The sequence below is a fragment of the Trichoderma evansii genome (genome assembly GCF_050947405.1).
Source record: "Trichoderma evansii strain SZMC 28006 chromosome Unknown GGI43scaffold_5, whole genome shotgun sequence".
Taxonomy (NCBI): domain Eukaryota; kingdom Fungi; phylum Ascomycota; class Sordariomycetes; order Hypocreales; family Hypocreaceae; genus Trichoderma; species Trichoderma evansii.
Window position 1 is genome coordinate 1685068 of NW_028145201.1, and position 23670 is coordinate 1708737.

General features: G+C 46.4%; 7 protein-coding genes across 7 annotated transcripts; 3 read left to right on the forward strand and 4 right to left on the reverse strand.

Annotated features, from left to right (window-relative positions):
• The first annotated feature begins 301 nt into the window (after positions 1 to 301).
• Positions 302 to 1019, forward strand: GGI43DRAFT_319001 (uncharacterized protein). Its single transcript, XM_083201822.1, has one exon. The coding sequence runs from the start codon at positions 395 to 397 to the stop codon at positions 956 to 958; it is 564 nt and encodes a 187-aa protein (XP_083062951.1). The 5' UTR covers positions 302 to 394; the 3' UTR covers positions 959 to 1019.
• A 653-nt stretch (positions 1020 to 1672) lies between these two features.
• GGI43DRAFT_421771 (uncharacterized protein) lies at positions 1673 to 2692 on the reverse strand (the record flags this gene model as incomplete). Its single annotated transcript, XM_083208006.1, has 1 exon — positions 1673 to 2692. One exon carries the CDS (start codon positions 2690 to 2692, stop codon positions 1673 to 1675), a length of 1020 nt encoding a protein of 339 aa, XP_083062952.1.
• Positions 2693 to 6295: 3603 nt separating this feature from the next.
• GGI43DRAFT_319500 (uncharacterized protein) lies at positions 6296 to 9398 on the reverse strand. Its single transcript, XM_083201827.1, has 3 exons — positions 8201 to 9398; positions 7495 to 8070; positions 6296 to 7430 (listed from the first exon to the last, which is right to left on the reverse strand). The coding sequence occupies exons 1-3, from the start codon at positions 8858 to 8860 to the stop codon at positions 6492 to 6494; spliced, it is 2175 nt and encodes a 724-aa protein (XP_083062953.1). The 5' UTR covers positions 8861 to 9398; the 3' UTR covers positions 6296 to 6491.
• Positions 9399 to 15021: 5623 nt separating this feature from the next.
• GGI43DRAFT_319513 (uncharacterized protein) lies at positions 15022 to 16341 on the reverse strand. The gene has a single exon (XM_083201828.1). The coding sequence runs from the start codon at positions 15894 to 15896 to the stop codon at positions 15087 to 15089; it is 810 nt and encodes a 269-aa protein (XP_083062954.1). The 5' UTR covers positions 15897 to 16341; the 3' UTR covers positions 15022 to 15086.
• A 108-nt stretch (positions 16342 to 16449) lies between these two features.
• Positions 16450 to 18510, reverse strand: GGI43DRAFT_400326 (uncharacterized protein). The gene is made up of 3 exons (XM_083205458.1): positions 18188 to 18510; positions 17025 to 18067; positions 16450 to 16958 (listed from the first exon to the last, which is right to left on the reverse strand). The coding sequence occupies exons 1-3, from the start codon at positions 18219 to 18221 to the stop codon at positions 16677 to 16679; spliced, it is 1359 nt and encodes a 452-aa protein (XP_083062955.1). The 5' UTR covers positions 18222 to 18510; the 3' UTR covers positions 16450 to 16676.
• Positions 18511 to 19747: 1237 nt separating this feature from the next.
• On the forward strand, positions 19748 to 21044 carry GGI43DRAFT_319549 (uncharacterized protein). Its single transcript, XM_083201829.1, has one exon. The coding sequence runs from the start codon at positions 19907 to 19909 to the stop codon at positions 20900 to 20902; it is 996 nt and encodes a 331-aa protein (XP_083062956.1). The 5' UTR covers positions 19748 to 19906; the 3' UTR covers positions 20903 to 21044.
• Positions 21045 to 22533: 1489 nt separating this feature from the next.
• Positions 22534 to 23481, forward strand: GGI43DRAFT_319558 (uncharacterized protein). Its single transcript, XM_083201830.1, has one exon. The coding sequence runs from the start codon at positions 22950 to 22952 to the stop codon at positions 23415 to 23417; it is 468 nt and encodes a 155-aa protein (XP_083062957.1). The 5' UTR covers positions 22534 to 22949; the 3' UTR covers positions 23418 to 23481.
• The last annotated feature ends 189 nt before the right edge of the window (positions 23482 to 23670 follow it).

The window sequence follows — 23670 nt, forward strand, 5'->3', positions numbered from 1 at the left end:
TGCTTTTCTTGATTTTTTTTTCTTTACACGATCATGAACATCTGTCTCTCTCTCTCTCTGTGGAATACTTCCGTTTCAAATTGTTTTTCAACGCTTGCTTTTTCTTTAATATACCCGATATATCCAACGCCATATATCAGAGTACTGTTTTGTTACTATTCCATCTATCTACTCGAAACGGAAAAAAAAGTCCACTCGCTTTACTTTGACGAACTTTCATTCCTTGACGAAGAAGAATACTTTCATTTTCTGTTCACGTATATCGGTGGAAAAATAAAAAAAAGAAGAAGCACCAAGGAACAAATTTTTTACCCCTCAGCTTCTTTCTTTTTTTCTCTCCCACCCCACCATCATGAATGACGTTACGACTGAAATGACGGGATACTGAAACCCGATGTTGAAACAGTACGAGAGGGGAGTTCATACTCTGCCCTCAACCAAAAAAGAAGAAGAAGAAAAAAAAAAAAAAACCAATTCATTCTTCAACCCACAAAAAGCGTTGGATTTTCATGTCATCTCCAGACTTGTTTTAGCCTCTTTTCTTCTCAAAAAGCGATTAGGAGCGCGCGTCTTGTGTCTTTACACAATCTACATTTTTTATCCTTTTCCTTCTTTTTCTCAACTCAACCTTGTTTTTTTTTTTAAACAAGCATTACTTTTTTTTTCTTCTCTTATTTTTGCAACTAATCCCCTTGGTGTTGAATGTCAAAATGCTCATTTACTTGATTTTGATGGACCGCAACAAAAATTACGGACATGGTTGATGAGGATATATGATGTACATGGCAGGTTTTCTCTTTTTTTTTTTTTTTTTTTTTTTGTAATCCCCTTAACGGGAGCGCTAGCTGGTGTTTTAGTCCCTTTTTCTTCATTGTTTCTCTCCTCTTTTTTTTTTCTGCAGGGAGCAAGAGGTTTATATAGCCTTGGGCTTTGTCTTGATTTCTGTTTCAGCTTATAAGCTTTACGATATATGATAGTATGCTCTACCAGAAAAAAGAAGAAAACAATTTCTTTCAACAGTTTACCAGTAAAACAGTGATCACTCAATTAGAAACCCACACCCACTAGTGCAAATAACAAGTTGGGAAAGTTGAATAATTAAGCGAATATATAAATGCGCTCTTGTTTGTTCATTAGGGTATCTAAGAAAGAAAGAAACACGGTCTAGGGGGATATTATACAACATAAAAGACATGAAATCCAAAATCGTCACTTTTGTAGGCCTCCGTTTACTATTATTAGTATTCCTCCACAGGGCGTGCCAGGGTATTCGTAATTCCCAGGATCGTCGCTAATGCTCCGGGTATCCTTTTATCCTCTTTCGTCACCTCAGATCCTAACCAGCATTTAAACTTCTCGATTTGCTAGGCGTATGAAACAAATAAAATCCTGAGCTGAGCCCTTGGCCCGATATGACCTGTTGAGTGGCACCACGAACTGCCATATTACCCAGTCATCTGAAACGTGATGTGCCGAGCTGTTTCAGATCCAAAATCTCCACCCAGTCGAAACTTATGACCAAAGAGATCAGTGGGCAACAGGCGCAATATGACGCCTATGAGTGATTAATGATACGTTACACAACCTGTGCGTAAGCCGGGAGGGGAAAAGGTGAATAATGCAAAATCAGTGTATACACTATTGCTGCGTCGAGAGCGCTCATTCGGTCATATCATGAGAACTTGGACGCGATTGAGCTAAGCGATTGAGAGAAGCCTCCCGTTCTTTCTTCGTCTTCCCTATTGCTGTTCCTTGAGAACAGGGATCTTGGCGGGTTGCTGCTCTCTTGACGTTTGTGCTTCCCCCATCTCGGCCTTGGTAGATCTGGGGCACTCATAGCCCTGCTAGGTGCCCTTGCATCTGCGAGAGGGCATGGGCCCTCACCAACCTCGGATCTATGCGAATGAAACGAACATTCTCGAAACCCAAAGAATCGTCTATCGTTGCTCTCTTCATCTTCCGAAATACGGAGCTGCGGGTTCTTGAGTTGAACATCATGGCCAGATTGCTTCATGCATTCCATATGCTGAGCATAATCAGCTGAAAATTCAGAGAGTGACTGAAAAAGCGCATAGAACTGATTGGGATCCAGTGTTGTCGAATCTGGATCTGGGAAGCTGAGCTGGCTGCCAACAGCCAGACGAAATGCCACCATAGCGACAGCCCAGCGGCGAAGGCGGTTTGCAGGCTCTGCCTCGCATTCGGTGTAAAGGTAAACGATCAGTTTCGGCGATACATCCCAGTCGTACTTGAGGTACAAATCCTGGATGGCATCCATAGAAGCATCTTGTAGATAGCTTAGGGCGAGCTGCGAGGCAAAGAGATGGAGATGAATGATTGCCCAGTGGATATCGAGTGACGCATGTTGGTTCTTTTTGAAAGCCGAGTTGATTGCATTGTCGAGATAGTCGCGGAAGGTCTCTGGGGAGTGTACCCACTCAACGAATAGGCCAAACATGGCAGGCGACTCACTAGGAAGCCATAATGAGACCGTTTGTGAGTGGAATGGGTCTTCAAGACGTTCCTGGAAAAATGGTGAGACTTCGCAGAGCAGCGTTTGGTTGACTTTAAAACGACGCTTCTTGGGGCCAATAAGTAAAGTAGTCAGGTTGGAAGCATCTGGTCCGGGCGTTGGCGGTAATGCCTTGTTGAGAGACACTTGGCTTATACTCGAAAGTGGGCGACTGGGCATACCCGGTCTCAAAGAAGAGCCGCTCATAGTGTCTTTTGTCAGACCGCTTCCGTGTTTCGATATGGTGGTTGAGATAGACTTTATTGGAAAGAAGCGAAACACATTAATTGTATGTAGATGTAGAAGGCGGGGAAGAAGGAATAAAGAAAGATAAGAAGGAAGAGGTGGAGGATCAAAGCCACTGGAAGGGGTATCAATAAGCAACAGTAAGCTTGTTCCTGGCTGCTCACTGTGTGGGTGGCAACCTGTTAGGTAAAGATTCTGAGTTGTAACGAGAATGAGTGAGAGTCTGTTGCGACTTAATGAATGTGTTTAGGAATTACAAAACGCAAGCAAAATCACCAACATGAAAGACGAAACATCTATCATGAAAACGTCAATCAGATGACAGGAAGGCTGTATGAAACACTATATATGCCCAAATCCGAAAAAAGAACACCATACATTCGGCGATGGCCGTCAATGCTTTGCGCTGCTCTCGACTATTCTAAACGGCAGGGCCATCGTGTAACGACAGCAATGCTGAGAAGAGGATGGCCCCTTCCTCCAGGGGTGGTACTTGTAGCGGAGTGTGTGTGTACGTGAGTCGACACAGCCTGACCTTGTCCCATTTGGGGAACCTCCATCTTGGGTGGTATCAAGGCTGGCCACTCCGTCGTAACTGTTTGTTGGCGGCGTCCAACCACACCGATAAAATTACCACTTGGACACCATTCTCGCAATATTGGTCACACAGACCGAGCTTGATGCCGATTCGGGTTGGGGGCGGCTCTTGACAAGACAAAAGCGAGCATGGTGAGGTGCGCGTGATCTACCGCTTGTTCCAGGTGTAAAAATAGGCGACGGGCGCAGGAGAGAGAGCAACGTACGAGAAACGCACATACCCCGACGCGTTTCACAGGGCGACCACCAACCTCAAACGCGAAGGCCCGTTGCCGCTAAAGAAAGCCAGAGGCAGCTGCTGGCGTGTGCGCAATCGCATCCATCACCCATGCTACCCTGTGTTTGAACAGCTTCGCCAGCGCCGCAGCTCGTTTGGCAGGCTTGACACCACAGCTTTGAGGCGCATCTTTTTCGGAGCCTCGCCGTTGTTTGTTTATTCAGCCGTTTCTCGTCAGTCGTATTGCCCCTGGTCCTCTTTTGCGCCTGGGCAGCGCGTTTCGGGGGGACATCTGAAGGTTCGCTATTAATATAATAGACTTTTTCGAGACACCATCGGGCTTGTGCAACATCGTAATCTTACCGTGCACATCAATTGGCTTAGCATCGTCGGCATACCCTTTTAATGGGACCCGGGCCAGCCTTACCGGAGCTCCCCCTCCCCCTCCCCCTCCCCCTCGAATTATCTTATTCTCTTGTCACCATCTCATTTCATTTTCGCTTGCGATCGGAGATATCAAGAGGTCGGCCAGTCGAAAGCGGCCGACACTTTTTTTTCTTGGTGGTTCCTTCGTGCTTTAATCTTAGTTGAAGTGGTACAACATGATTTGAAATGAGTAGCGGTTCGCCACAAAAACAGAGAAAAAATTGAAATGGAAAAAAAGGGAAAGAAGTGAGAAGAAGAATGAAAAAGATGGAGAAAAGAGAAATAAAAATAAAAGTGAAGTAAAGAGAAAGGGGAAAGAGCAAGAGAGGAAGGAAAGAGAGCCTCGCAGCTGCAGATAAGCCGATCACGGGGTAATTCTGTCGGCGATGCAATCAATCCAATGACCTCCTTGTACAGCTCAAAGTACCTCTTAGGTAACTTCAACTTAGTACAGGCAGCTCCAGCAAGCCCCATCTGGCAGTACACGCAGGTACCCTAGGGCCTGAAAGAGGCATTCGTGCTCATGCAAATACACGTACGCGCAGAAGAATTACATGCCCGGTACCTCGCATGTCGAACAACAGCCTCGATTCGGCGCTCACCTCTTCCAGAAGCAGCAGCGGGATCCATCCCTCGTAGCCCTTCTAGAAGGAAGGCATCCTACTCTGCGGAACTTTAGGCTGACAAGGAGCTCGCCAAACGTGCCCTTCCCGCAGCTGAAATCCCCATGACGGCATGTACCTACATACGGCCATGCAACTCCACCAGTGCTGCAACCTTATCAGCGCTGAGACCTGGCGGCTGGAAGAAGGGGTCCTGGCAAGCAAATTGCCTGTTTGGTTACATGTATTTTAGTTGGTCCCACTTTCAGTCGCCCAGCTCTATATTGCGAGTATCCATATCAAATCCTTTAGCTATTCTTGGAAGCCCCTGCACCAGACTGTAAAATATCTGTCAATACAAAATCACTAGGATTTCCTTGATCTTTGTCTCTTTTTCTTCCTTTTCCTGTTCTTTTTCCTTACTTTTTCTTTGCTGAGGGATTGGAAGTACAGAGAGGGAAGAGAGATAAAGAGGAGGAAAAGTTTAGTTGTCATTAGACAATCCCAATCTCTCATATGAACGTTACATGTACAACTCGTGCTTTTACTACCTGCTTCACAGGGCTTGGGCGCCGTTGTCGAAAGTAGGGCGTTTCTTGGCGGGTGTACTCGGTATAATAAACCCGGGTTTTCAACGGACGTTATTAGCCCGGTTTTTAGACGGATACGTTGCTGGCCCGGATTGGTGCGAATTGGCGCTCCTTTGAGCACTCTCTTCACCGCCGTGATGCAGGATCGCACTGTGATTCCGAATATCATTATATCGGATTGAAAAATGAGTCAAAAATCCTCCTCCGAGGTTGTGGAAACCGTTGTTGTCGTGACGCCATGGACGCTGCATAACGGCTGCGAGCATCTGGATCGCCATTCGTATTGGGCACCCTGCGCCCCGCTACCTCCCGCTATGTTGTTAGACTACTGCCTACATTAGGGCCGCTTCCTATTATGGAAATTCCTCTGTGGAGGCTGCTTGGCCAGACAGTGGCAGTGCGCACAGAGTAGCCAAGATTCGGGATGCTCCCGAGGAGAAATATGAACCGCAAGGTAGTAGCAATCAAAAGGGGATTGACTACAAGCTGTTTACTCATCGCCGAGTTGAACCACAAGTGGATATATGTAGGTAGTAGTACCCGGAGAGCAAGCCTCATTTCAATGATTACTATTCCGTACCATACCTGTACTAGGTAGGTACCTAGGTATGCTTAAAACTCCTGCTAATATACACGTGGGTAGTGTATTGTCGGGTACCTGATGTATCCGCATTTCGCAACGTAAATTTCATTCCACCTGATATATTTTAATCCGATGCACGGGTATCATGTGTATCTGGGTAGATCGGATAAAACTCCAAGAATGTTCCAACCTCAGTGGATATCGCCCAAACCTGCTCTGCTTCAAGCAGATAAACCCTGTCCCCCAGCTGGTTCCCCCCGATGAATTTTTTATTACCATGACTCCCAAACCGCCGCCTTGGCTCTTGTAACGGCTTTCCCAAACCATCCGCTTCAGCAAATTGATAAAAAGAAGGAGCAAAGCCAAGTTAAAATGTAAATGGGGAAAAAAAATGAAGCAGCCATCCACGCGCCGTTGTATATGCCTTGTCAGAATCAGATTCCCAGTCTAATCCGAATGAAAAGGAGGAAAAAGAAACAAGATAAAGAAGAAATAAGGAGTGCTCCCCAAAGACAAATAATAATTATACGTCGGCGTATTGCTTTAGCTTCCTTCTTCCCTTGAAAATTGCCATGGGGTAGCAGCGTATTATGCATATTCGTGGCCGCAACAACGGCCCGCAGTTTTTTGAGTATACTCATACTCGTCTGATGATTGAGCTTGATGATTCCTCACTCGATTTAGGCCTCATCATTGGACGCCCTCTCACCGCCTAGCTTCACTTGATTCTAGCCGGGATATCCACATCTTCTGAATCCGTACCAGTGCTGGACTCGTTGTTATCGATTTGCATAGGGTCGCCAGCGGTTCCTCGTGGTGTGTCGTGCGGAGATCCGACAACTCCGGGTGCCGCTGTAGCTGGTGCTGCAGACTGGCCAGTAGCCGGGGTTGAAGATGCTGTGGGATCAACCAATTCCGCAGTAGCCGAGGAAGTAGACAGCCCTCCCATTTTGGACAGGGGAACTCTCATACGCGGAGATTCTTTGACGCCGGGGAAAGGCAGCTGAATAGATTCTGCTTGTCCACCATTAGGGGCAGGCTGAATAGGGCCTGCCGGTCCATTATCAACGCGGGCCCTCTTTGTGGCGCTGGAATTCCAGGAGCGATCGGCATCGGTATTGGCACGCCTCTCGCGAAGACGGATTCCGTATTTCTTTCTCGTGTTACTCTGCTTGGTATTGTACCGATTCTTCAGCTTGGCGAGTTCCTCTTCACGTTGTCCAGGTGGCAACTTCTCAGAAGCTTCCTTCATCAGATTAACGTAGTAGTCATCAACCCCCTTCATTTCTGCTTCAAACTTTACTCGATCTTCCGGTGTAAGCTTTGCGTAAGGGTCATTTCCGGAAGGACTTGGGGTTAATGAAGATCCAACCACCTTTTGCTTCCAGACGGGAGTGTATACTGCACTGGCTACAGGACAAGGTGTCATACCCGGAGGCGTAGCCCTGTGTGAACCGACTGGCTGGCTCCAAGCTCTCTGTCGTAGTATTGCAATCATCTGCGCTCTCGTTTCTTCATCGTGTTTTCCACAGACATCGCTCTTGGTGTGATATGAGAGGCCGCCAGGGCTTTCGAAATGGCAGCCGCAATGAACACAGGTGTCCACATCTATACTTCCGTGAGGCTTGGGAGTTGAGCACCTGGCCTTTTTCATATGCTAATTCTAGTGTGAGAACGTACTTTTTTTTTCCCAAGGATTTTGCAAAGAGCAAGAAACTTACATAGCTAAGAGCATCTTCGCTGCTACAAGGGCGGTGGCACAACCGACATTGAACTGCCCATGACGGTAAGTCTAGAGTAGATCGCTTTGGCGTCTGAGAAGAATCTTGGGCTGCTTGATGACTCATCCTGTTCGTTTTGAGAATCTGACTTCCATATGGTTGAGGTTGCGGCGGGGGACTTTGGGCTTGGTAGGGTGTCATTGCAGGTGGGGGTGCACCGACGCGGCCGTTGTGTGGTGGCACCGGAGGGATTGCCGGCATGGATGGGATAACAGTCTCGCCCCCTGGACCAGGCTTCTTGTGGACTATGTCGTTGACATGATAGCCAAGACGCTCAGCTCTGGCCAGAGCATTGATGAGATCTTGCGCTCCGATGGTCTCCAAGCGGGCAGCCATAACCCGATCTTGAAAATGCGCACTGAGCTTGGGGCCAAAAAGGTCTGCCACATGGTCAAGGTCCTCGCTGCCAAAATGCTTGGCAATTTCACGGCCTGATGTTTTGACGATTTTGTTACCGTGTTCAAAGAGTGTGCGGCTCAGGACCGCAGGGTGAGAGCAAGTGATTGTAGCGTTCATCTAGTATCATCGATTAGAACCATTGCTCACCAGAAAAGTTCATAATAGAAAAGCTCCACTAAAAACTCTGTAGCTGGAAGTTGCTTTTTCTCAAAAGCGAAAGAAAAGTTCCCAAGGAAAAAAAACTTACAACAAAGGCAGAGTGGTAATCTGATCCGGTCAAACACTTTTGCCAGTTCTCCCGCACAACTTGTCGAACCACAGACGGATCCGTCTTTTGCATTAGCTCCCAGAGTGCCGTATACGAGCTGGATTTTTCGTGGTCTTGATTCAATCTTGGCAGAGCCGAGGATCCACGAGGCCCGTTCTGATTCTCATGTCCTCGCTGGTACGGCATCGCAGCGCCGTAATTGTGACCTGCCACTGAGGCTACCGAGGGCTGCGGTGAAACACCATTCTGCGGTTGGCTGTGTTGCGAACGAGGAACCGAACCGCTTCGATCCGTCACGTTTTCCACCAGTCCGTTGCTAGCGCTGGTAGAAACGCTCACGCTGCGAACAAAGCGCTGTGTCGATGCACCTTCCGGTGATAATCTCGTGGCAGCTCCAATCGAAGGAGCCCCTGGAGTGATAGCTGGTGGGGAGCTGCCTATCGCATTTGATCCAGCGATCGATGGCTGCTGCTGGCTCGCGGGGCTCGTTGCTGGGGGTGAAAGGCCTGCCATCTGAGCTGCGGTGGTCGAAGTCGTCGACGCGAAGTCCTCACGCGCCTTGTTTATGAGAGGCACAACCAAACCTCGAGACGGGCTCTGCGGCAGATCAGAAGCGATAAATGGAGGAGTGACCGCCATGTTGCACAGTCATCGAGTGTGATGCAAGGAGGTCGTAGGGTGAAACAAGGAAAGGGAAGCCAGTGGAAGCAAGGGGGAGAGAGAGAGAGGAGAGTTGGCTTGACAGCTGCTAAAGTCACTGACGCACAAAAAGTTTAGCCAAGGCGCCCGATCAATTTTTTTTCTTGTTAGATCATGATGAACTCTTCGCAGCAATCCAAACCAACGGCCAACCAGCTCTTTGTAGCTCAAATGAGCTAACACAGCCAAGGCTACAATAGAGTGACCTGAGCAGTACTTGCAGCCCGGAGCAGGGATGGCTGCATATGGCTCCACTGAGAAACGGTAATCCTTGGGAGATTCGCTGGTTATTTCCTTTGACGTGTGCAATTGGAATATGGAAGCTGCATCAGGAATAGCCATGTGGATCTTATATGCTACTAGGGCCAGGTTTATTAGGCCATAGGGTGATTTGAATGTCATCACTATGAGTTGCCCAAGTAGACTACCTAATGAAATGGCCCCACTTAGAGCATTCTTCTAAAACAGGGCTATTGTAATTATATATATACTTTATGTTGGTCGCGTGATTTAATTATATATAGTACTAGTGTCTTCTTGTACTGTAGTGTGACATCAGTTTATAGCTCATGCAATAGGTTGAAAGGAGAGCAAATAATATACTAAATTAGTCCTAGTATATAAACTATAGCTACTAGTCTATAATTAGGCAATACTTTTTACTATTTCTGTATATACATAGATAAAGCAGAGGAGCTTTGTATTTAAAATATGTAAAATATCTAGTATTACTATTCTTTTATACTAGTATTACTATATTATAAAAACTAAAATAAAAGCTTGTAAACTATTATAAACTTGTTATCTGATTTATTAACTCAAATTTATTATAATTGATTAGTAATCCACACCTAATAGTAAACTATTATATAATATTATTAATATATTTAGTGTTTAGAGCTAATGTTATATATAAAATATCCTATATTAACTTAAAATATTTCATAGGCAGCAAATAACTCTAGTGCCAACAAGTACCTAAGCTAACAGGACAACTAGACCCCACAGCTATAGTAAACCCCTGGTCTAGCGCGCGTTTTGATTAAAGCGTATTAATTTACTACTGCTGCAATTATTTACCATATCACATTACAGCAATCATTTGTCATAAATGTAGTAATCATACTTTATGATAGTATGCAGCTTCCAAAGTTTGCATGCCCCTTGAAATTTCAAGCTCCGCTTAAAAAGCGTATGCTGTCAAGTGGATGCCAAAAAATAAAACGAGTGAAATAGGTCAGCGATTTGCGAGCTCCATCCAGAACAAGGATACGGACTGCCAAGGCGGAAAACTTACCCGCCTGCCATATGTGTATGGCGGATATTCATATACCGATCGTGTATGAAATATTCTGTTTCCTTTAGCTACCTTGTAGCTGTACTTGCTTAACTGCATGCAGCCTATACATGACCCGATTCATATACGTACCATTCTAGGCGAACTAATCTTACTCTGCATATAATAATAGGCATTCGGCCCCCGCGGCACAGCGGCCTAGTGCTTGAATGGCTTCGGTTTTTTATACCTGAGTTGGGAAAAGGTACTGCAAGGCATTCGGTTTGAATTCAGCTGGGGAATCCTTTGCCAGCAGACTGACCACTCTGTTTATCAAATGGTAAAAACGCCGGGCCGTTACCCGCCCGGTACGATAACAGAGGAAGGCTGTTGTTCTGCAGCACCGCCAGGGGTGGCTCCTCCGGGACGATAGGCCGTGAGACCCCCTACGGCAAGGGGCTAATATATATACGAGGTACGAAGTAGGAAGAATCCAACATCGCGGCTAACAGCAACAAATGTCAACTATTAGATAACCCTAGTTTTATAACGCACCTTCCAACTAGAGCAGGAGATGCAACCGCTGCGGGCTGTCTGCTCGGTAGTAAAGTATACGGGGGCTTATTCCACGTGGTTATATTATATACGAGGGTTTTTCTCTTATGAAGCGTGCTATAAAAGGACTACTAGAGTAGTAGAATACATAAATACATAAATAGGCACTCAAGCAAGAACCCCTAAACACCAATTGATATATTTTAAACGCTAAACAACTATTAAACCACATGAGGACTAACCCTTTATTTGAGATATTTCTCGTACAAGTACTTATACCCATTTTGTAAAGTTTTGCTAAATTGCTCTCTTTATCTATAGAGGCATTAGTGTACTTTAATGCAGCTAGTATTCTAGCGCACTCTTTCTAGTGCAGCCCACTAGACGTTGTAGAACTAACATTTCTAGAGAGCAATAGCTCTTGATAGGCTGCTTGCTATAGCTGGGGAATACTTTTAGCACTTCCTTTATGCACCTGTGAAAGAGAAAAGTGGCTATGCAAGGGCTCAGTCTAAATATGGTTTAGTTGTAGGTTGATGTTTGAAAAGTGTATGTTAATGTTTGGGGATTTCTTAAGCAAGATTGACATATTTAGTGTAGCTTGAATAGGAAATTTGTTAGTACAATGATCTTGGTGCTATTCCTATCATTACTAAATCCCAGCATCTATGAGCGACAAGATAAATTGAGACACAATCGTGTTTCTTAATTATATCTATACATCACGCAGAGATCAGTAACATATGTATTACCCACAGTATACTTCATATGGTGGTTTACAATACTTGGGGAGCCAAGTATAAAAAACTTTTTCCTTTAGATATACATATGTGCGGTGCCGTCGCAGATAGCTGTTTTAGGGGGAGGTCCATGTAGAATAAAAAACCAATTGTTTCGGATATGGCGTTAGAACCTGTCTATTCACCTTGCGGGTAGGTAGCTATCGCGGTAGGCTCTGTTCTTAATTGCATATTGCAAGCATGTTGTTGTGTTTTTCCCCTCTTCTCAGCGTGGCCGGGGTTCTTGCGTTGCGCAATGCGGCAACGTTCTGGAACTTGGCTACACTCGGCCCCGCAAAGACCCAGGTGAATAAATACACCCTAGTATTGTACTAACAACAGAACTAGTCACTCGTATTATCACCAATGCGAGTTTATGATTACAAAATAATGAAGACAAACGCTGAAAAGGTTCCGAACTAGCTTTAAGTCTCCGATAACAAATTTAGGAGCTACCGCTTTCGCACACACACACGCACGCACACACGCACACACACACGCACACACACACGCACACACACCGCTGCTAAGTGGACACTACTAGCAGCTATTAGTTTACTATACTAGACTGGTGAAAAATTACCCCTTCTAGACACTGCTTTCCTATATACATGTGTTGCCATACCGATATTACCCCAATCAGGCGCTAGTATTAGGCATACAACTACATGCCACAAGGTTCTCAAATGTTAGCTTATAATACAAGCTCCATTTTTATTCTAATAAGTGGGTCATGTTACTGTATTTTGCTTACTAAATAATTTTCTAGAGAAAGTTATTACTACATCTATATAAATAAGAATTTATATCTCATTTTCTAGCTAATAAAAAACAGAAAATAAAAAAATAGTTAAAGTTTTAATATTAAATTTGCTATATTATATAGAAATTGTTTTTAAAATAGTAAAATAGTAAATTCTTATATTAATTGTTAGTTTATAAGTTTCTTTTTATATAATTTAAGTGCAGAGTAACATATACACTAACTTATACAGTAAAGTAGGGCGCATACCGAGCTAACATTTGAGATCCTTGTGGCATGTACCTAGTGAATTTCTCTGTCTGGGAACCCTACCGCCGTCAAAATTACTATATTAGAGATTGCAATTGCCAAGAGTTTCTATTGAATTATTATTAGAATCTACCGGCGCTCTAGTAGACTTGTTGGGTAACCCTAGCACTAAATTCGTTTATCAAGATGGTTCGGCTAAAGTATACATGCATAGACGGAAAGAATCGGCCTCTTCAATAGAAGAATAAAACAACTTGCGCATTTAAGACAGCCCCTGGCCATTACATCCATCTATTTGCATGGAAAGACTTCGCGATTGCCTACCAGACCAGGTAGTAGTGGTGTAGTAGTCACTGACTTGCTCTTACACTATCCTCTTTCAAGATGATATCAGACCTAGCCAAAGGCCGCTTAGTTTAAGAGTACTCGTACGATCCTATTGCGTGCTCCACTAACTACTACCCAAGTAGTAGGCCTACCAACTGGTAGGGCTAGGTAGCTATTTAACAGCCACTAGCGATTAGTTCTACTTCAACATACATAATCCAAGACACTGGTGTTACTGCTGGGGATCCATTTAGTAAACACGACTTACATACATACAGCTCGTGAAAATGTTACAACTGATAGTGTACAGCTTTAGCGAGTGTTGATCATAACCATATGTACAAGCGAGCAAATGGAATCAAGGATTTTCGCCGAATAGACTAGTCAACGATCGAGGCGGCATGACCATAACCCGACTCTCGCCAGTAAAACACTCGTACATGCCTGGCTAAATCCTTCCGGCAATTCATAAATCTCTGATCCTTAAGTGAACCCTGCAAACAGGCACGCGTGCAAAGTCTTGGCAAATAGCGCAAATATCAGCCGCTACGCGCAGGGAATGATTTTAGAAGTGCCCATCCTACGCTAACTTGGGCACATATCAAAGCGTATGCCGTAAACGATATGCGTATACGTCGAGTCCGCTAGCTTGGGAGAAAAAGAGGAGAGAAAAAGAAAAAAAGACAGGGGAGCGAGGCGAAAAAACGCTATCTGCAAGTCAGCGCCGCGGCGGCGCCGAAACGCCTGGAATACCCTCTGAATAGGGACTGCAGTCTAAGACCTTCGTTTCGCCGAACGTTGTCTACATGTAGTTAGAAAACAACGGTTAGTTGAAAATACGGCGGATTCGGAGTGTGTTGCCTAATTGGCTGACTACCTAATGGGTTTACAGCAATAAATATGAAAGAATGTACAGTTGCAACTCAACCCATGGGAAAAAAAATCCGAATGGAAATTCCAACTTCGTCAAGGGCCGAAATAGGGAGGGAATAGTCTTTATCCTGCCAGTAACCATCGAATAAAAGAGCACAACCCCCCCCCCCCCCCACCTTGAAACTCGTCCCTTGTTCCGCTCGTGTCATCCAACGAGGGTCAAACCCGCGGATTAAAGTCCGTAGACCGTCATAAGCTTACAGGGGGGGCGTTATGCTCCAGTCTTATGCCCGTACTCCAGGTTCTTTATGCATCTGGTTGGGTTTAAAAGTCCTGCCAAATATGGTATTACCAGGCTATATATCCCACAGGTACATCCGACAAACTCCGTAAATAGTAACTTTATAAATAACGCTATAAAATTAATACGACTACCTGTAGGGCCAGCAAAAGAACCTTTTCTATCCAATAACAATACATATTACTTTTACTTACAATGAGAATTATCTATGAAAAAGCTCAGAGAAGAGATACCAGAATTAGGAAGATGCTGTAAAAGGTATAAGATGTGCAGGTTACACTACATGTAGCGACATACATCCATTATGGCTATGGCAGTGTATTACTAGGCAGTAAATTACGGGACAATATAGTCATACGTGTTAGTAACGCAATCACTGTGCTGTTTGAATAGTCATAGCTTCTAAAAGCCCCATCGATTTACCGTGTCGACTGTCGATCTCCTTGGCATGCGGATATAACAACCAGTAGTTAAAAAGGGGGGGACAAGAATTTCAGAAAGACTAGCACTTGGAGCCAAACTACAAAACGGAGGTGAATTGTTGCACAGAGGGGCGGCAGCGAGTTTTCTGTTTAGCTGTTCATGTTTTAAATTCATGTACATATTCGGTTAAACAGGTACTACGTAGATGACGGTCAAGTCGGCCGCCAGTGGCCGGAAGTTGTAAGAGGTTTCCGTCTTGGATTGCGTTGTAAGTTTTCAAAAAGCTTGCCTGATCCGTAGAGTTGTATGGATCTGCATCATCGGATCTTACCCATTATCTCGCTATATATGTTCTTTCCCCTGTCCACCATATTCTCTCTCCTGTTCCCCCTTTAGCTGATTCGCTATCCATACCGGGATAGATACCCAAGGTTTATGTTTCTGCTTTATCAAAGTTAGCATAACACAGAATCTTTGATACTTGTCACTCGTTGCACATCATTCATAGAGAACCTCTATATTGCTTAGGTACTAAGTCGGTATCGATACTTGTGCGTTTGATTCCTCACTCTTCGCTCCTGCATAGCCGCAAACGTTTGACATCTGCCACAGCTAATTCTTCATAATGTTCGTCGACCATGGGTATACCACCATGCCTCGGAAACCCAGTTTGCTGCAAACTCGAGCGGATCAAATACGTCATCCTTATTGTATAACTCAACGCTGTCCTCTTGTTTGATTACGCCATCCCATTCTTGCGCTTGTGTCTTGACGCTAGAACCGCAGTCGTCTGCCCAGAATCGAGTCTTCAATTCTGCTTCGTCCATTTTCCACCTCTCGGCTGCTGCTTTCAAGAGATCATCCACAGGTCGCCACCAATCGCATCGTAGCAAAAGAGGTCGAGTGTACCGCCCCTTGCCGTGTTGCATCAACATTCGAGGGAGTGCAGGTCGTTGTCCGAAGAAGTCCTCCTGTGCATATCGAGGCAATGCAAAGAGTCTAGATAGGCGCCCCATAATGATCTCACGTCGCTGGTAAACGAGATAGAAGTATCGCTGCTCCCATGCTTCGTCGTGCCAGATCCTCTTCCCCTTACGAACAGATTGAAGGCATGGGAATCCTGGAACTTCAACCAAGCCAGCGTCCATAGCCTGTTTGTGTCGATTCTGCCAAGCACGGAAGCCTACATCACTGTGGTTGATCTGCTCCTCGAATAGGACAATGGTGTTATCGAGGTCTCGCAGGAGCCGCACCTCGTTGATATGGTCGTAACAAGGTAGATTATCCCATGGGCCAAACAACTTGGCACAGACATTATCCTGCGGACTCCATTTGGGGTTAATGGGAGAGGGAATTTGTGTCACTGTGTCATCCGCGCGGGGAATGGTCTCCAGAGGCATCTCAGTGCCCTCGGCCTCCTCTACTTTCATCGTGATGGAGTATGACGAAAGTAGGATAAAGTAGATGTGAAAATATAACGCTGTAAGGATCTTGGAGAGAGAATGATGTCGGAAGATGAAATAAAATTACCGACATGTGCTGCGGGACGTAATAGTAGTATCGTATGAAGGATAGCAAAACAGATGGAAATGGATTGTTATAACCTTTTTGATGTACTAGAAAGATGGGAAATGAGAGTGGGAAAGAACATCTAGCGATCTAGGCAGGCTCTGTTCATTGAGCACAATTTGGCTGCTTTGTGGGCTGTGGGCTGAGAGAATGAAGGTTTTGATCGCTGCATGGTTTCTTTCATTGAGATGGTGATAATAGGGAAGGGGCAAGTGCGAGATAAGCCCTCTTCAACATGAGCTGTGATTCACTGCCAAGGACCTGACCGAGCAGTGCCTGTTAGGCGGTCTTATTCACAGCGTGTTGGTATAGCAAATACCTCTAAATTGCTCATTTGTTTTACGGAGGGCATCTCTGGGCTATCACAGCTGCTCAGTCAGAACACAGCAGACATGCAGTTGAGGGAATCTCAAATTTGGGTTTGTTTTTCTTCTTCTTCTCGCATTACTATAGTCATACAATGCTTAGCTACCCGGAACTATCTAGTAGGTAGTCATGCTTTTGTTGATACAATCCAAAAACCAAGTATCCAAACGCCACCGTGCCCTCCAGCTACCCGTCATTATGAATCTAGGCGAAACTTCATTAGGGCGTGATCATATTACCGTATTCCATCAGTACCCCTGTGAGACATGTTTATTTTACTCTCCGACGCAAGCGACCATCAGCGTTTGGTAGTCACCAGATGTCTCTCCTCTGATACGGCTGGCCAAGCTTCTCCTATATCGCTGCTGATAGGCTCCCTTGACGTTTGCAAGCTCTTGTCTGTCCCAGTGGAAGCGAACAACTCGAGAAATGAGGAGATGATCTTTGGTGCCCAGTCCTGCCATGGAATCTTCCAGGAGCTTCGCCGCGTGCATATACTTGTCAATGGCATGTTGCAGCTGGAACAAGAGGGCATCCTTCATATGACCAGAGAATTCCTGCTTGAAATTACCATTAGCCCATGCTTACAGTAATCGGAAAGTTAGCGGGACGGTGGAACTTACCCCATCGATTACGGATTCCAAACTGCGGTTGAACTTCTGCTTATAAGTGTGGGCGATGGCTCGGATCTGGTTATCGTTTCGGTTGGCCAGAATGCTGCAAACAAGAATCTCATCCGTTCCGACTTTGCCCTCGGTCGCCTTGTAGATACTCATGACATCTTGCTCAACCTGTTGTGGAAAGACTGGGGCTGAATCTTCGGCCCTGTTGGCTGCCAAAACTATCAGGAACATCCTTTCCGTTTTGAAGCTCAGTTCACCCTTGACATCAGACTCCAAGCTCCGTCGGAAAGTTCGCTGGTAAGCGCTCTTAATGGCCTGTAGATCGGCGTTGGACCTGGAGAGGAGAATATCGTTCAGGACGACTTCCTTGGTCCCTGGGCCAGACATGGCATCGTACAGGTTGTGAACATCAGCCATTAACGGACCGCGCGCACACTGAACGAGGCCGTACTCAAACCAGCTTCTTGTCTCCTTCTTGATATCTTCTATTAGATTGCGCTTAAATTGGCGATCGAAAGACGTCCGCAACACCTCAATCTGGAGCGGGTCTTTTCTTGACAGGATGTTAACCAGCGCCTTCTCGTCCGTTCCGAAGCCTTTCATGGCGGCGCGCAAAGCCTGAGCATCTGCGGTGCCATCCCACTGAATGATCTGCGGTGCGCCGTAGCCTAATGAAGGCGGCGTAGGCTGCGTTGGAGGAGCTCCATACGGCGCGGGAGGAGCACCGTAATAACCTCCCTGCTGGGGAGGAGGAGCGCCGTACTGGCCTGGAGGAGGAGCGCCGTACTGGCCTGGAGGAGGCGCTCCATACTGCTGAGGCGGCGGTTGTCCGTATGGCGCTTGCTGCGGGGGATACTGGCCCTGAGGAGGCGGGTAGTGGCCTTGCTGAGGCGGAGGATATTGACCCTGCTGAGGAGGATATTGGCCGTACTGGCCTTGTTGTGGAGGATACTGGCCCTGAGGAGGCGGGTAATGGCCTTGCTGAGGTGGAGGATATTGACCCTGCTGAGGCGGGGGATATTGACCGTAGCCTTGAGGCGGCTCTGCGATGCGTCAGAATATCGACCGAGGTAGCGCGGGGGCAGCAAAAGACTGCAGCAGTGCAAACCAGCAACAAGCATTTGCTCCTGTGATTGAAAAATGGCATAGAGGGGTAAACTTACGGCCGTAGGGCTGGCCATATCCTTGATAAGACATAATGCAGCGATTTGGTCCGCGCGGCAAGCTCTGTGATGGATGCGCAATAGTGAATTTGTAGGGTGACGTCGTGCGATTGCAGGAGCGAAAAGGACAGCAGAAACGGATGGGGTGAAAGGCTTATTATGTAGCTGCCCTCGCACCGACCAGCCAAGACGACGTACTTGTACCGGTCTTACTTAGTAGAGATAGCAGTATTACATGCCACTAATAAGTAGGCTGTACACGACTTGTAGTAGCATTTGACGCTGAACTAGCCGAGACCTGGATCCACGAGCTTGTTCGTGCAAGATCTGCCTTGCGTGAGCATAACGTAGCGCCCCTGGGGAGGCATATGCCCTGATTGGCAGTTTTGCGAGCCAAAGGCGGGTCGGTGGCTGTGCCCAGTTCGTGGGACGTCATGACTTTAATGAGCCATGCAGCAGGCGCCACAAGGCGAATGGCGCAGCGCCAGAGGTCGCGCGACGCCAATGCCATATCAATTGCAGTTAGTGAATGACAATTTACAATATTCCAAACTGCGTGTATTAAACATGATTTATTACAGTAATGCAGTAGTACTGATTCCCAAGTGCTACCAAGGTTTATGTGGTTTATACTAATGCATTCACACGCGCGATGACATCAAACGATATGGACTACGAATCAGGTTTGTGCTTAAACTCTGTGCAGTTAATTCCACCATCAGTGCTGCCGCTATCAATAATCAGATAGACCATCTCATCAGCTTACGATTCGCTATTTGGCTGCTATTTGGCTGCTCTTCGCCTGTCATATTGACGTAGGGGCATTCTTGGCAATCACCTTCTCCCAGCTTAGTATGCCACTACAGTAGAATAGTTGCAGAACAATTGGGAGCTTTGGAACAAGTACCCGCGACGCGCTGTGGCGGCACAGCGCCACAAACATTGCGCAACGTGGTGGCAGCTAACGCCACAGACGGGGCTTGGTTATTGTTCCTCCGAACAAAGAAGCTCTTTATCGCAGCTGCTACAGTATCATGTAAAAATAACACAGACAGGGAGCGCTTTAGTCATTTTCAAGTCCAAGTCGTATTCTGCTTTGACACATGTGCAAGACCCCAGCTGTCGGAATATGCCCGGTACACCGACTACGGAGCTTTTCTTATTTCTTCTGCATGTAGGGCTGCATGTCGGGATGTCAAAATGAAGGGTCTTATATTGCATGGAGACCATTGCCGTGAAAAACAAGGTGCAGACCACAAAGAACAACGAACACGCAAAGCAAAGATGCAAAGGGTGAAGGGTGGTTGGTGGCTTGTGGCTGCTAAGCCCCAAAGCTCCCTGCAGCAGCTGCCACTGGTAGCTAGACTCGGGCATCCTAGTGCTCTGAGCTCCCCAAAACATCAAAGGGCAGCGCTCCACGACCCCGCTGGCTTACTTTCCAACCCCTGGTGCTGTCGATTGGGCGGCCCGATCCCGACTCGCCAACCTCCGGATTTACCAGCCACCAGCCATCGCATTTTCAACTGGGCTGAAGGAAACTCGGCACCATGTCACTCTTTTCCCCTCCCCTCCTATCACATTCCTTCAGTCAGGCCAGACGGCTAAGCGATCAAGTACATCATCCTGCTCTGCATTCCTCTTCATTTAACCGCTTCTGGCTTCCCTGCATGCCTGCGTTATAACCTCTGGAGACTTGACAAGAGAAGAGGCTTCGTCAAGATGCGCGGCGGCGTCTCGTTGATCCTTGCTCTCTCTACATGCCTCTCTTTTGTAGCTGCGCTACCTCCACCAGCTCTAGTTGTCCGCGTCCCAGCAGCCGTAGACGCTCGTTCGAAGCCTAAATATTCAGTCGTACCGCTCGAACCAGGTGAAGGACAGCCAGGCGGTGGAAATGGAGGCGGCGGCGGTGGAAGCAATGGAGGCGGTGGTGGAGGCGGAGGCGGAGATGGCACCGTGACAGTGATCGAGACAGTTACTGAGATCGGCAAGGCTTCGACTGTTACTCGTACAGTTCCGACGACGGTGGAGATTATTGATATCACGGCAGACGTGACCAAGACGATTCTTGTCACTCCTACCAGACATAGCACCACCACCACTACTCTGGCAACGACGACGACACCACTACCTCCGCCGCCGCCGCCGCCGCCAGTGGGCAGTGAGGCCTCAAAGTCGACTACAACTTCAAAAGTTTCCACAGAATCGAAGAAAACCACTACGTCTAAATCTACTGCCTCGACGTCTGCTACCACAACATCGAAGGCTAGTACAACTTCGAGTTCCACAGTCACTTCGAAGGTGACTACCACCTCAAAGCCGACAACCACCACAAATGTGACCAGCACTGTGACAACGGTGGCCACAACCACTTCACCAGCGCAAAGCACCGCAAATACAACGGCATCAACTTCGACGACTACGCTGAGCAGCTCTCAACAAACCACCTCGTCGGTGCCTCCAACAACAAGCACGTCCAGTACGCTAGTCGCCTCCACAAGCGCCTCCACATCCTATACAACCACAAGCGTTTCTTGGCAGTCTAGCACTACTGTAGTGTCTTCATCTTGGTCAACCATAACATCTCTGCCGACTACTGCCTCTACCACTTCAACCATCTCCTCGACTTCCACGAGCACCAATGACAATGGCCAGTGGCACACTACATACCCTGCCTGGAACGGAACTGTAATACAACGCTATCATCCGCCGTCTTGAGATGAAAGCTCTTAGTCACGACCAAGCGGCAAGATGACATCCATCTCTTTCAATCGTACATATTTCAACTTCAAGGGACATATACCATGCCTCCAATGCAGAGGTACAAGAAGTTACAGCAAGAATATCCAAAGCGGTAAATTGCGTCGCATTCAAGCCTTTGGATATTCTTGTCCCTTTTTTTTCTGTTTATTTGCTTTTCCTGATCTATTTGATCGGATAATGATAATGTAGCCAAGAAGAATCTGAATCTGAGTGTTTGCTGGGAGAGTTTCCGCTGCTGTCAGCGAGCAAACTTTTTCTTTGAATAGGACAGGGGTCCTCTCCCGGCTGCTGCAACGCAAACCAAGGGCTGGGATACGTTGCTGCTTATGTGTAGCGCATGAGATAGATGAATACAGAATGAATATGAAGAGAAATGCATCTGGCTGCGTCTAAGGAGTGAATGTATTATGCCGAAGTAATAGTCTCCAGCATTGGCATGTCGTAGCTGCTCTAATTTATAGAGCTTCATATTATACAAAGAGCCGCGAATATATATCTCCATAAAATTATACCTGATTAATTACACTGATTTTTCTAATGTTTGTTCGGTTGAATGAAACGGATCTCAAATCGTGGGTAACTATAATAGTTACATGCAAGCACCCGCCCGGGACAATATTAAGGATCTCAGCTGATCCGAGATAAGAATCCGATGCCGAAAGGTAACAATAGCCTTGCTGTTGTGTATCCAGTTTGCTTAACGATTCCTCGAATTTTTCTTAAATAGATCGTTCCGCTCTTCCTTTCCTTCGAAGATTGGATAGATGATTTCTGCCCATTTCGTGATGGCATCAAAGACTTCATACGAAAGGTTGAATCATCTACACGAATGAGTACATATGAACAGCAGATAAGCTATTTTAGTACGTGTATCTAACGTATCTATAGTAGCATATTTCTTGAATTCAGCAGCACTACGCATCGAAAGAAGCTCAGAAGTCGTAACAGCCAAACGCTTACATTCACGCCATGGATCCCCCGATCGGCTATAATGTTGAGTCACCTCTTCATACGGACGTAATTTACCTCCATCCGTCTACTACCGATGCACACAAAGAGACTATATGGGTGGCAGCCTGTGTCGGTGGAGGCGTGCTTATAATGATAGCAGTCGCCGCTGGGATAATGCTTGTAAGAAGGAGAGCGCAGTGGAGGAATATCAATGAGAGGGATGCAGCTACGGGAGTTTGGGCGCGGAATGCATGAGAATTTTATTATTCCATCACGAACGGATGATTTTACGATGGAAAGAGATCTGAGCAGAGGAAATACGACATGATGTTGGGACTGCAGTCCAACTTTGCCTATGTGGCGATTAATAGGAGGACTTGAAACAAGCTTGAGGCGAGAATTAAGATTTACCAGTTTGAAGTCGATGAGTTATCTAAATGGCTTGAGATACGCCATGAAATAAAATGCACGCCACTCATTAAGCAAAAATGTTGGCTCTTTCTATTCTTTCTCTCTCATCTTTCGGCGACATGAATAGGATTGATTGTCAATAGGGTAGCCATCAAGTGCTGCTAAGCGAGAGCACACCTACAAATTGAACGCGGTGGCTTGCTTCATGAAAACAGTGATTCATCGATCAGGATGTGGGCACTATCACTGGTCTTTTTCTTCTTCTTTTTTTCTTTTCCTCGAGTCGTGATTCATAGTGCCTAGTGCGCATTCAGATCGCCTCTCACCATCTCATTCTCGCTCATACGATCCAATCGCACACATCCACGTCTGAGTGGACCCCACCAAGGCACCAATTTGCTCGAGATCTTTCGTCTTTGACCTTCATTAAACTAATGCTCCCCTAAAAATATCTAAGAGTTTTGGAAAGTTTACTTTTTACTTTTATACTGGCCAGCGAATACACTCTCTGCTGGCAGAAGAATTTTGGCTTGAGAGACTCTGGTTGCTGAGTTTTGGGGAACCCGCACCAAACACTTTTGCAAGACATCGAATAACAAGTCTGGCGGTTCATCAAACGATAACGACAGTCTTTTTCACAATGAAGGATAACGGATATCCGATGCCTCCCTGGGAACTTCCATCCCCCACAGGTCCTCCTCCAATCTTGACATTTAGTGAGCTTGACCTGGAGGGGGTATCTCTCTTATCCCCCACCGAACCTCAAAACGACACTTATCCTCCAGCACTGGTACAGCCTATTGGTCAGATGTGTTCTCCAGAGGGCCAGTGGAATTGCATGACAACCTCTTATCAACGGTGCGCCAGCGGCATGTGGAGCATTGCTTTCCCGTGTGCAGTAGGGACAATTTGCCAGCCTTTTGGCCTAACGGATTATATCACCATCGAGTATGCACCGACTGCGAATAGCGAACATACGGAAGATGGGAGAGATGGCGGCGATAATGAGAGAAGTGGGAGGCGGAGTTCTGGGCTTCGAAACACACCTAGCCTGATTTTGCTTTTTACGGCGTTTGCAGCGGGAGTTTGCTGGGGTTTCCTTGGATGAATGTATGTTGGATGTACTGGATATGTCATAAACCAAATTGAAGAACTTCTTTCACGCTCACGAGTTTGCTGCGAGAAGGGACATAATCAGCAAGCATCTACCACTGCCTGTACTGAGGCTGGGGTAGGCTAAGCTATATTACCGGTAGGCAAGCAGATTCGAACCGACCCAGGTATATGAGTTGGAGCAATTCGGCTGTTGAAACGGATCGCAAAAGATTTTAACCAAAACGATGTTATGTTAGGGCAGCTCA

What these genes read in the sequence shown, in the direction of transcription:
- GGI43DRAFT_400326 (XM_083205458.1), bottom strand. Translation starts at nt 18,221, where the DNA reads ATGTCTTATCAAGGATATGGCCAGCCCTACGGCC. An exon ending in ATATGGCCAGCCCTACGGCC is followed by an intron (nt 18,068 to 18,187) that starts GTAAGTTTACCC and finishes GACGCATCGCAG; the next exon opens with AGCCGCCTCAAGGCTACGGT. An exon ending in TGGAATCCGTAATCGATGGG is followed by an intron (nt 16,959 to 17,024) that starts GTAAGTTCCACC and finishes AATTTCAAGCAG; the next exon opens with GAATTCTCTGGTCATATGAA.
- GGI43DRAFT_319513 (XM_083201828.1), bottom strand. Translation starts at nt 15,896, where the DNA reads ATGAAAGTAGAGGAGGCCGAGGGCACTGAGATGCCTCTGGAGACCATT.
- GGI43DRAFT_319500 (XM_083201827.1), bottom strand. Translation starts at nt 8,860, where the DNA reads ATGGCGGTCACTCCTCCATTTATCGCTTCTGATCTGCCGCAGAGCCCG. An exon ending in ATTACCACTCTGCCTTTGTT is followed by an intron (nt 8,071 to 8,200) that starts GTAAGTTTTTTT and finishes CGATGATACTAG; the next exon opens with ATGAACGCTACAATCACTTG. An exon ending in GCGAAGATGCTCTTAGCTAT is followed by an intron (nt 7,431 to 7,494) that starts GTAAGTTTCTTG and finishes CACTAGAATTAG; the next exon opens with CATATGAAAAAGGCCAGGTG.
- GGI43DRAFT_319549 (XM_083201829.1), top strand. Translation starts at nt 19,907, where the DNA reads ATGCGCGGCGGCGTCTCGTTGATCCTTGCTCTCTCTACATGCCTCTCT.
- GGI43DRAFT_319558 (XM_083201830.1), top strand. Translation starts at nt 22,950, where the DNA reads ATGAAGGATAACGGATATCCGATGCCTCCCTGGGAACTTCCATCCCCC.
- GGI43DRAFT_319001 (XM_083201822.1), top strand. Translation starts at nt 395, where the DNA reads ATGTTGAAACAGTACGAGAGGGGAGTTCATACTCTGCCCTCAACCAAA.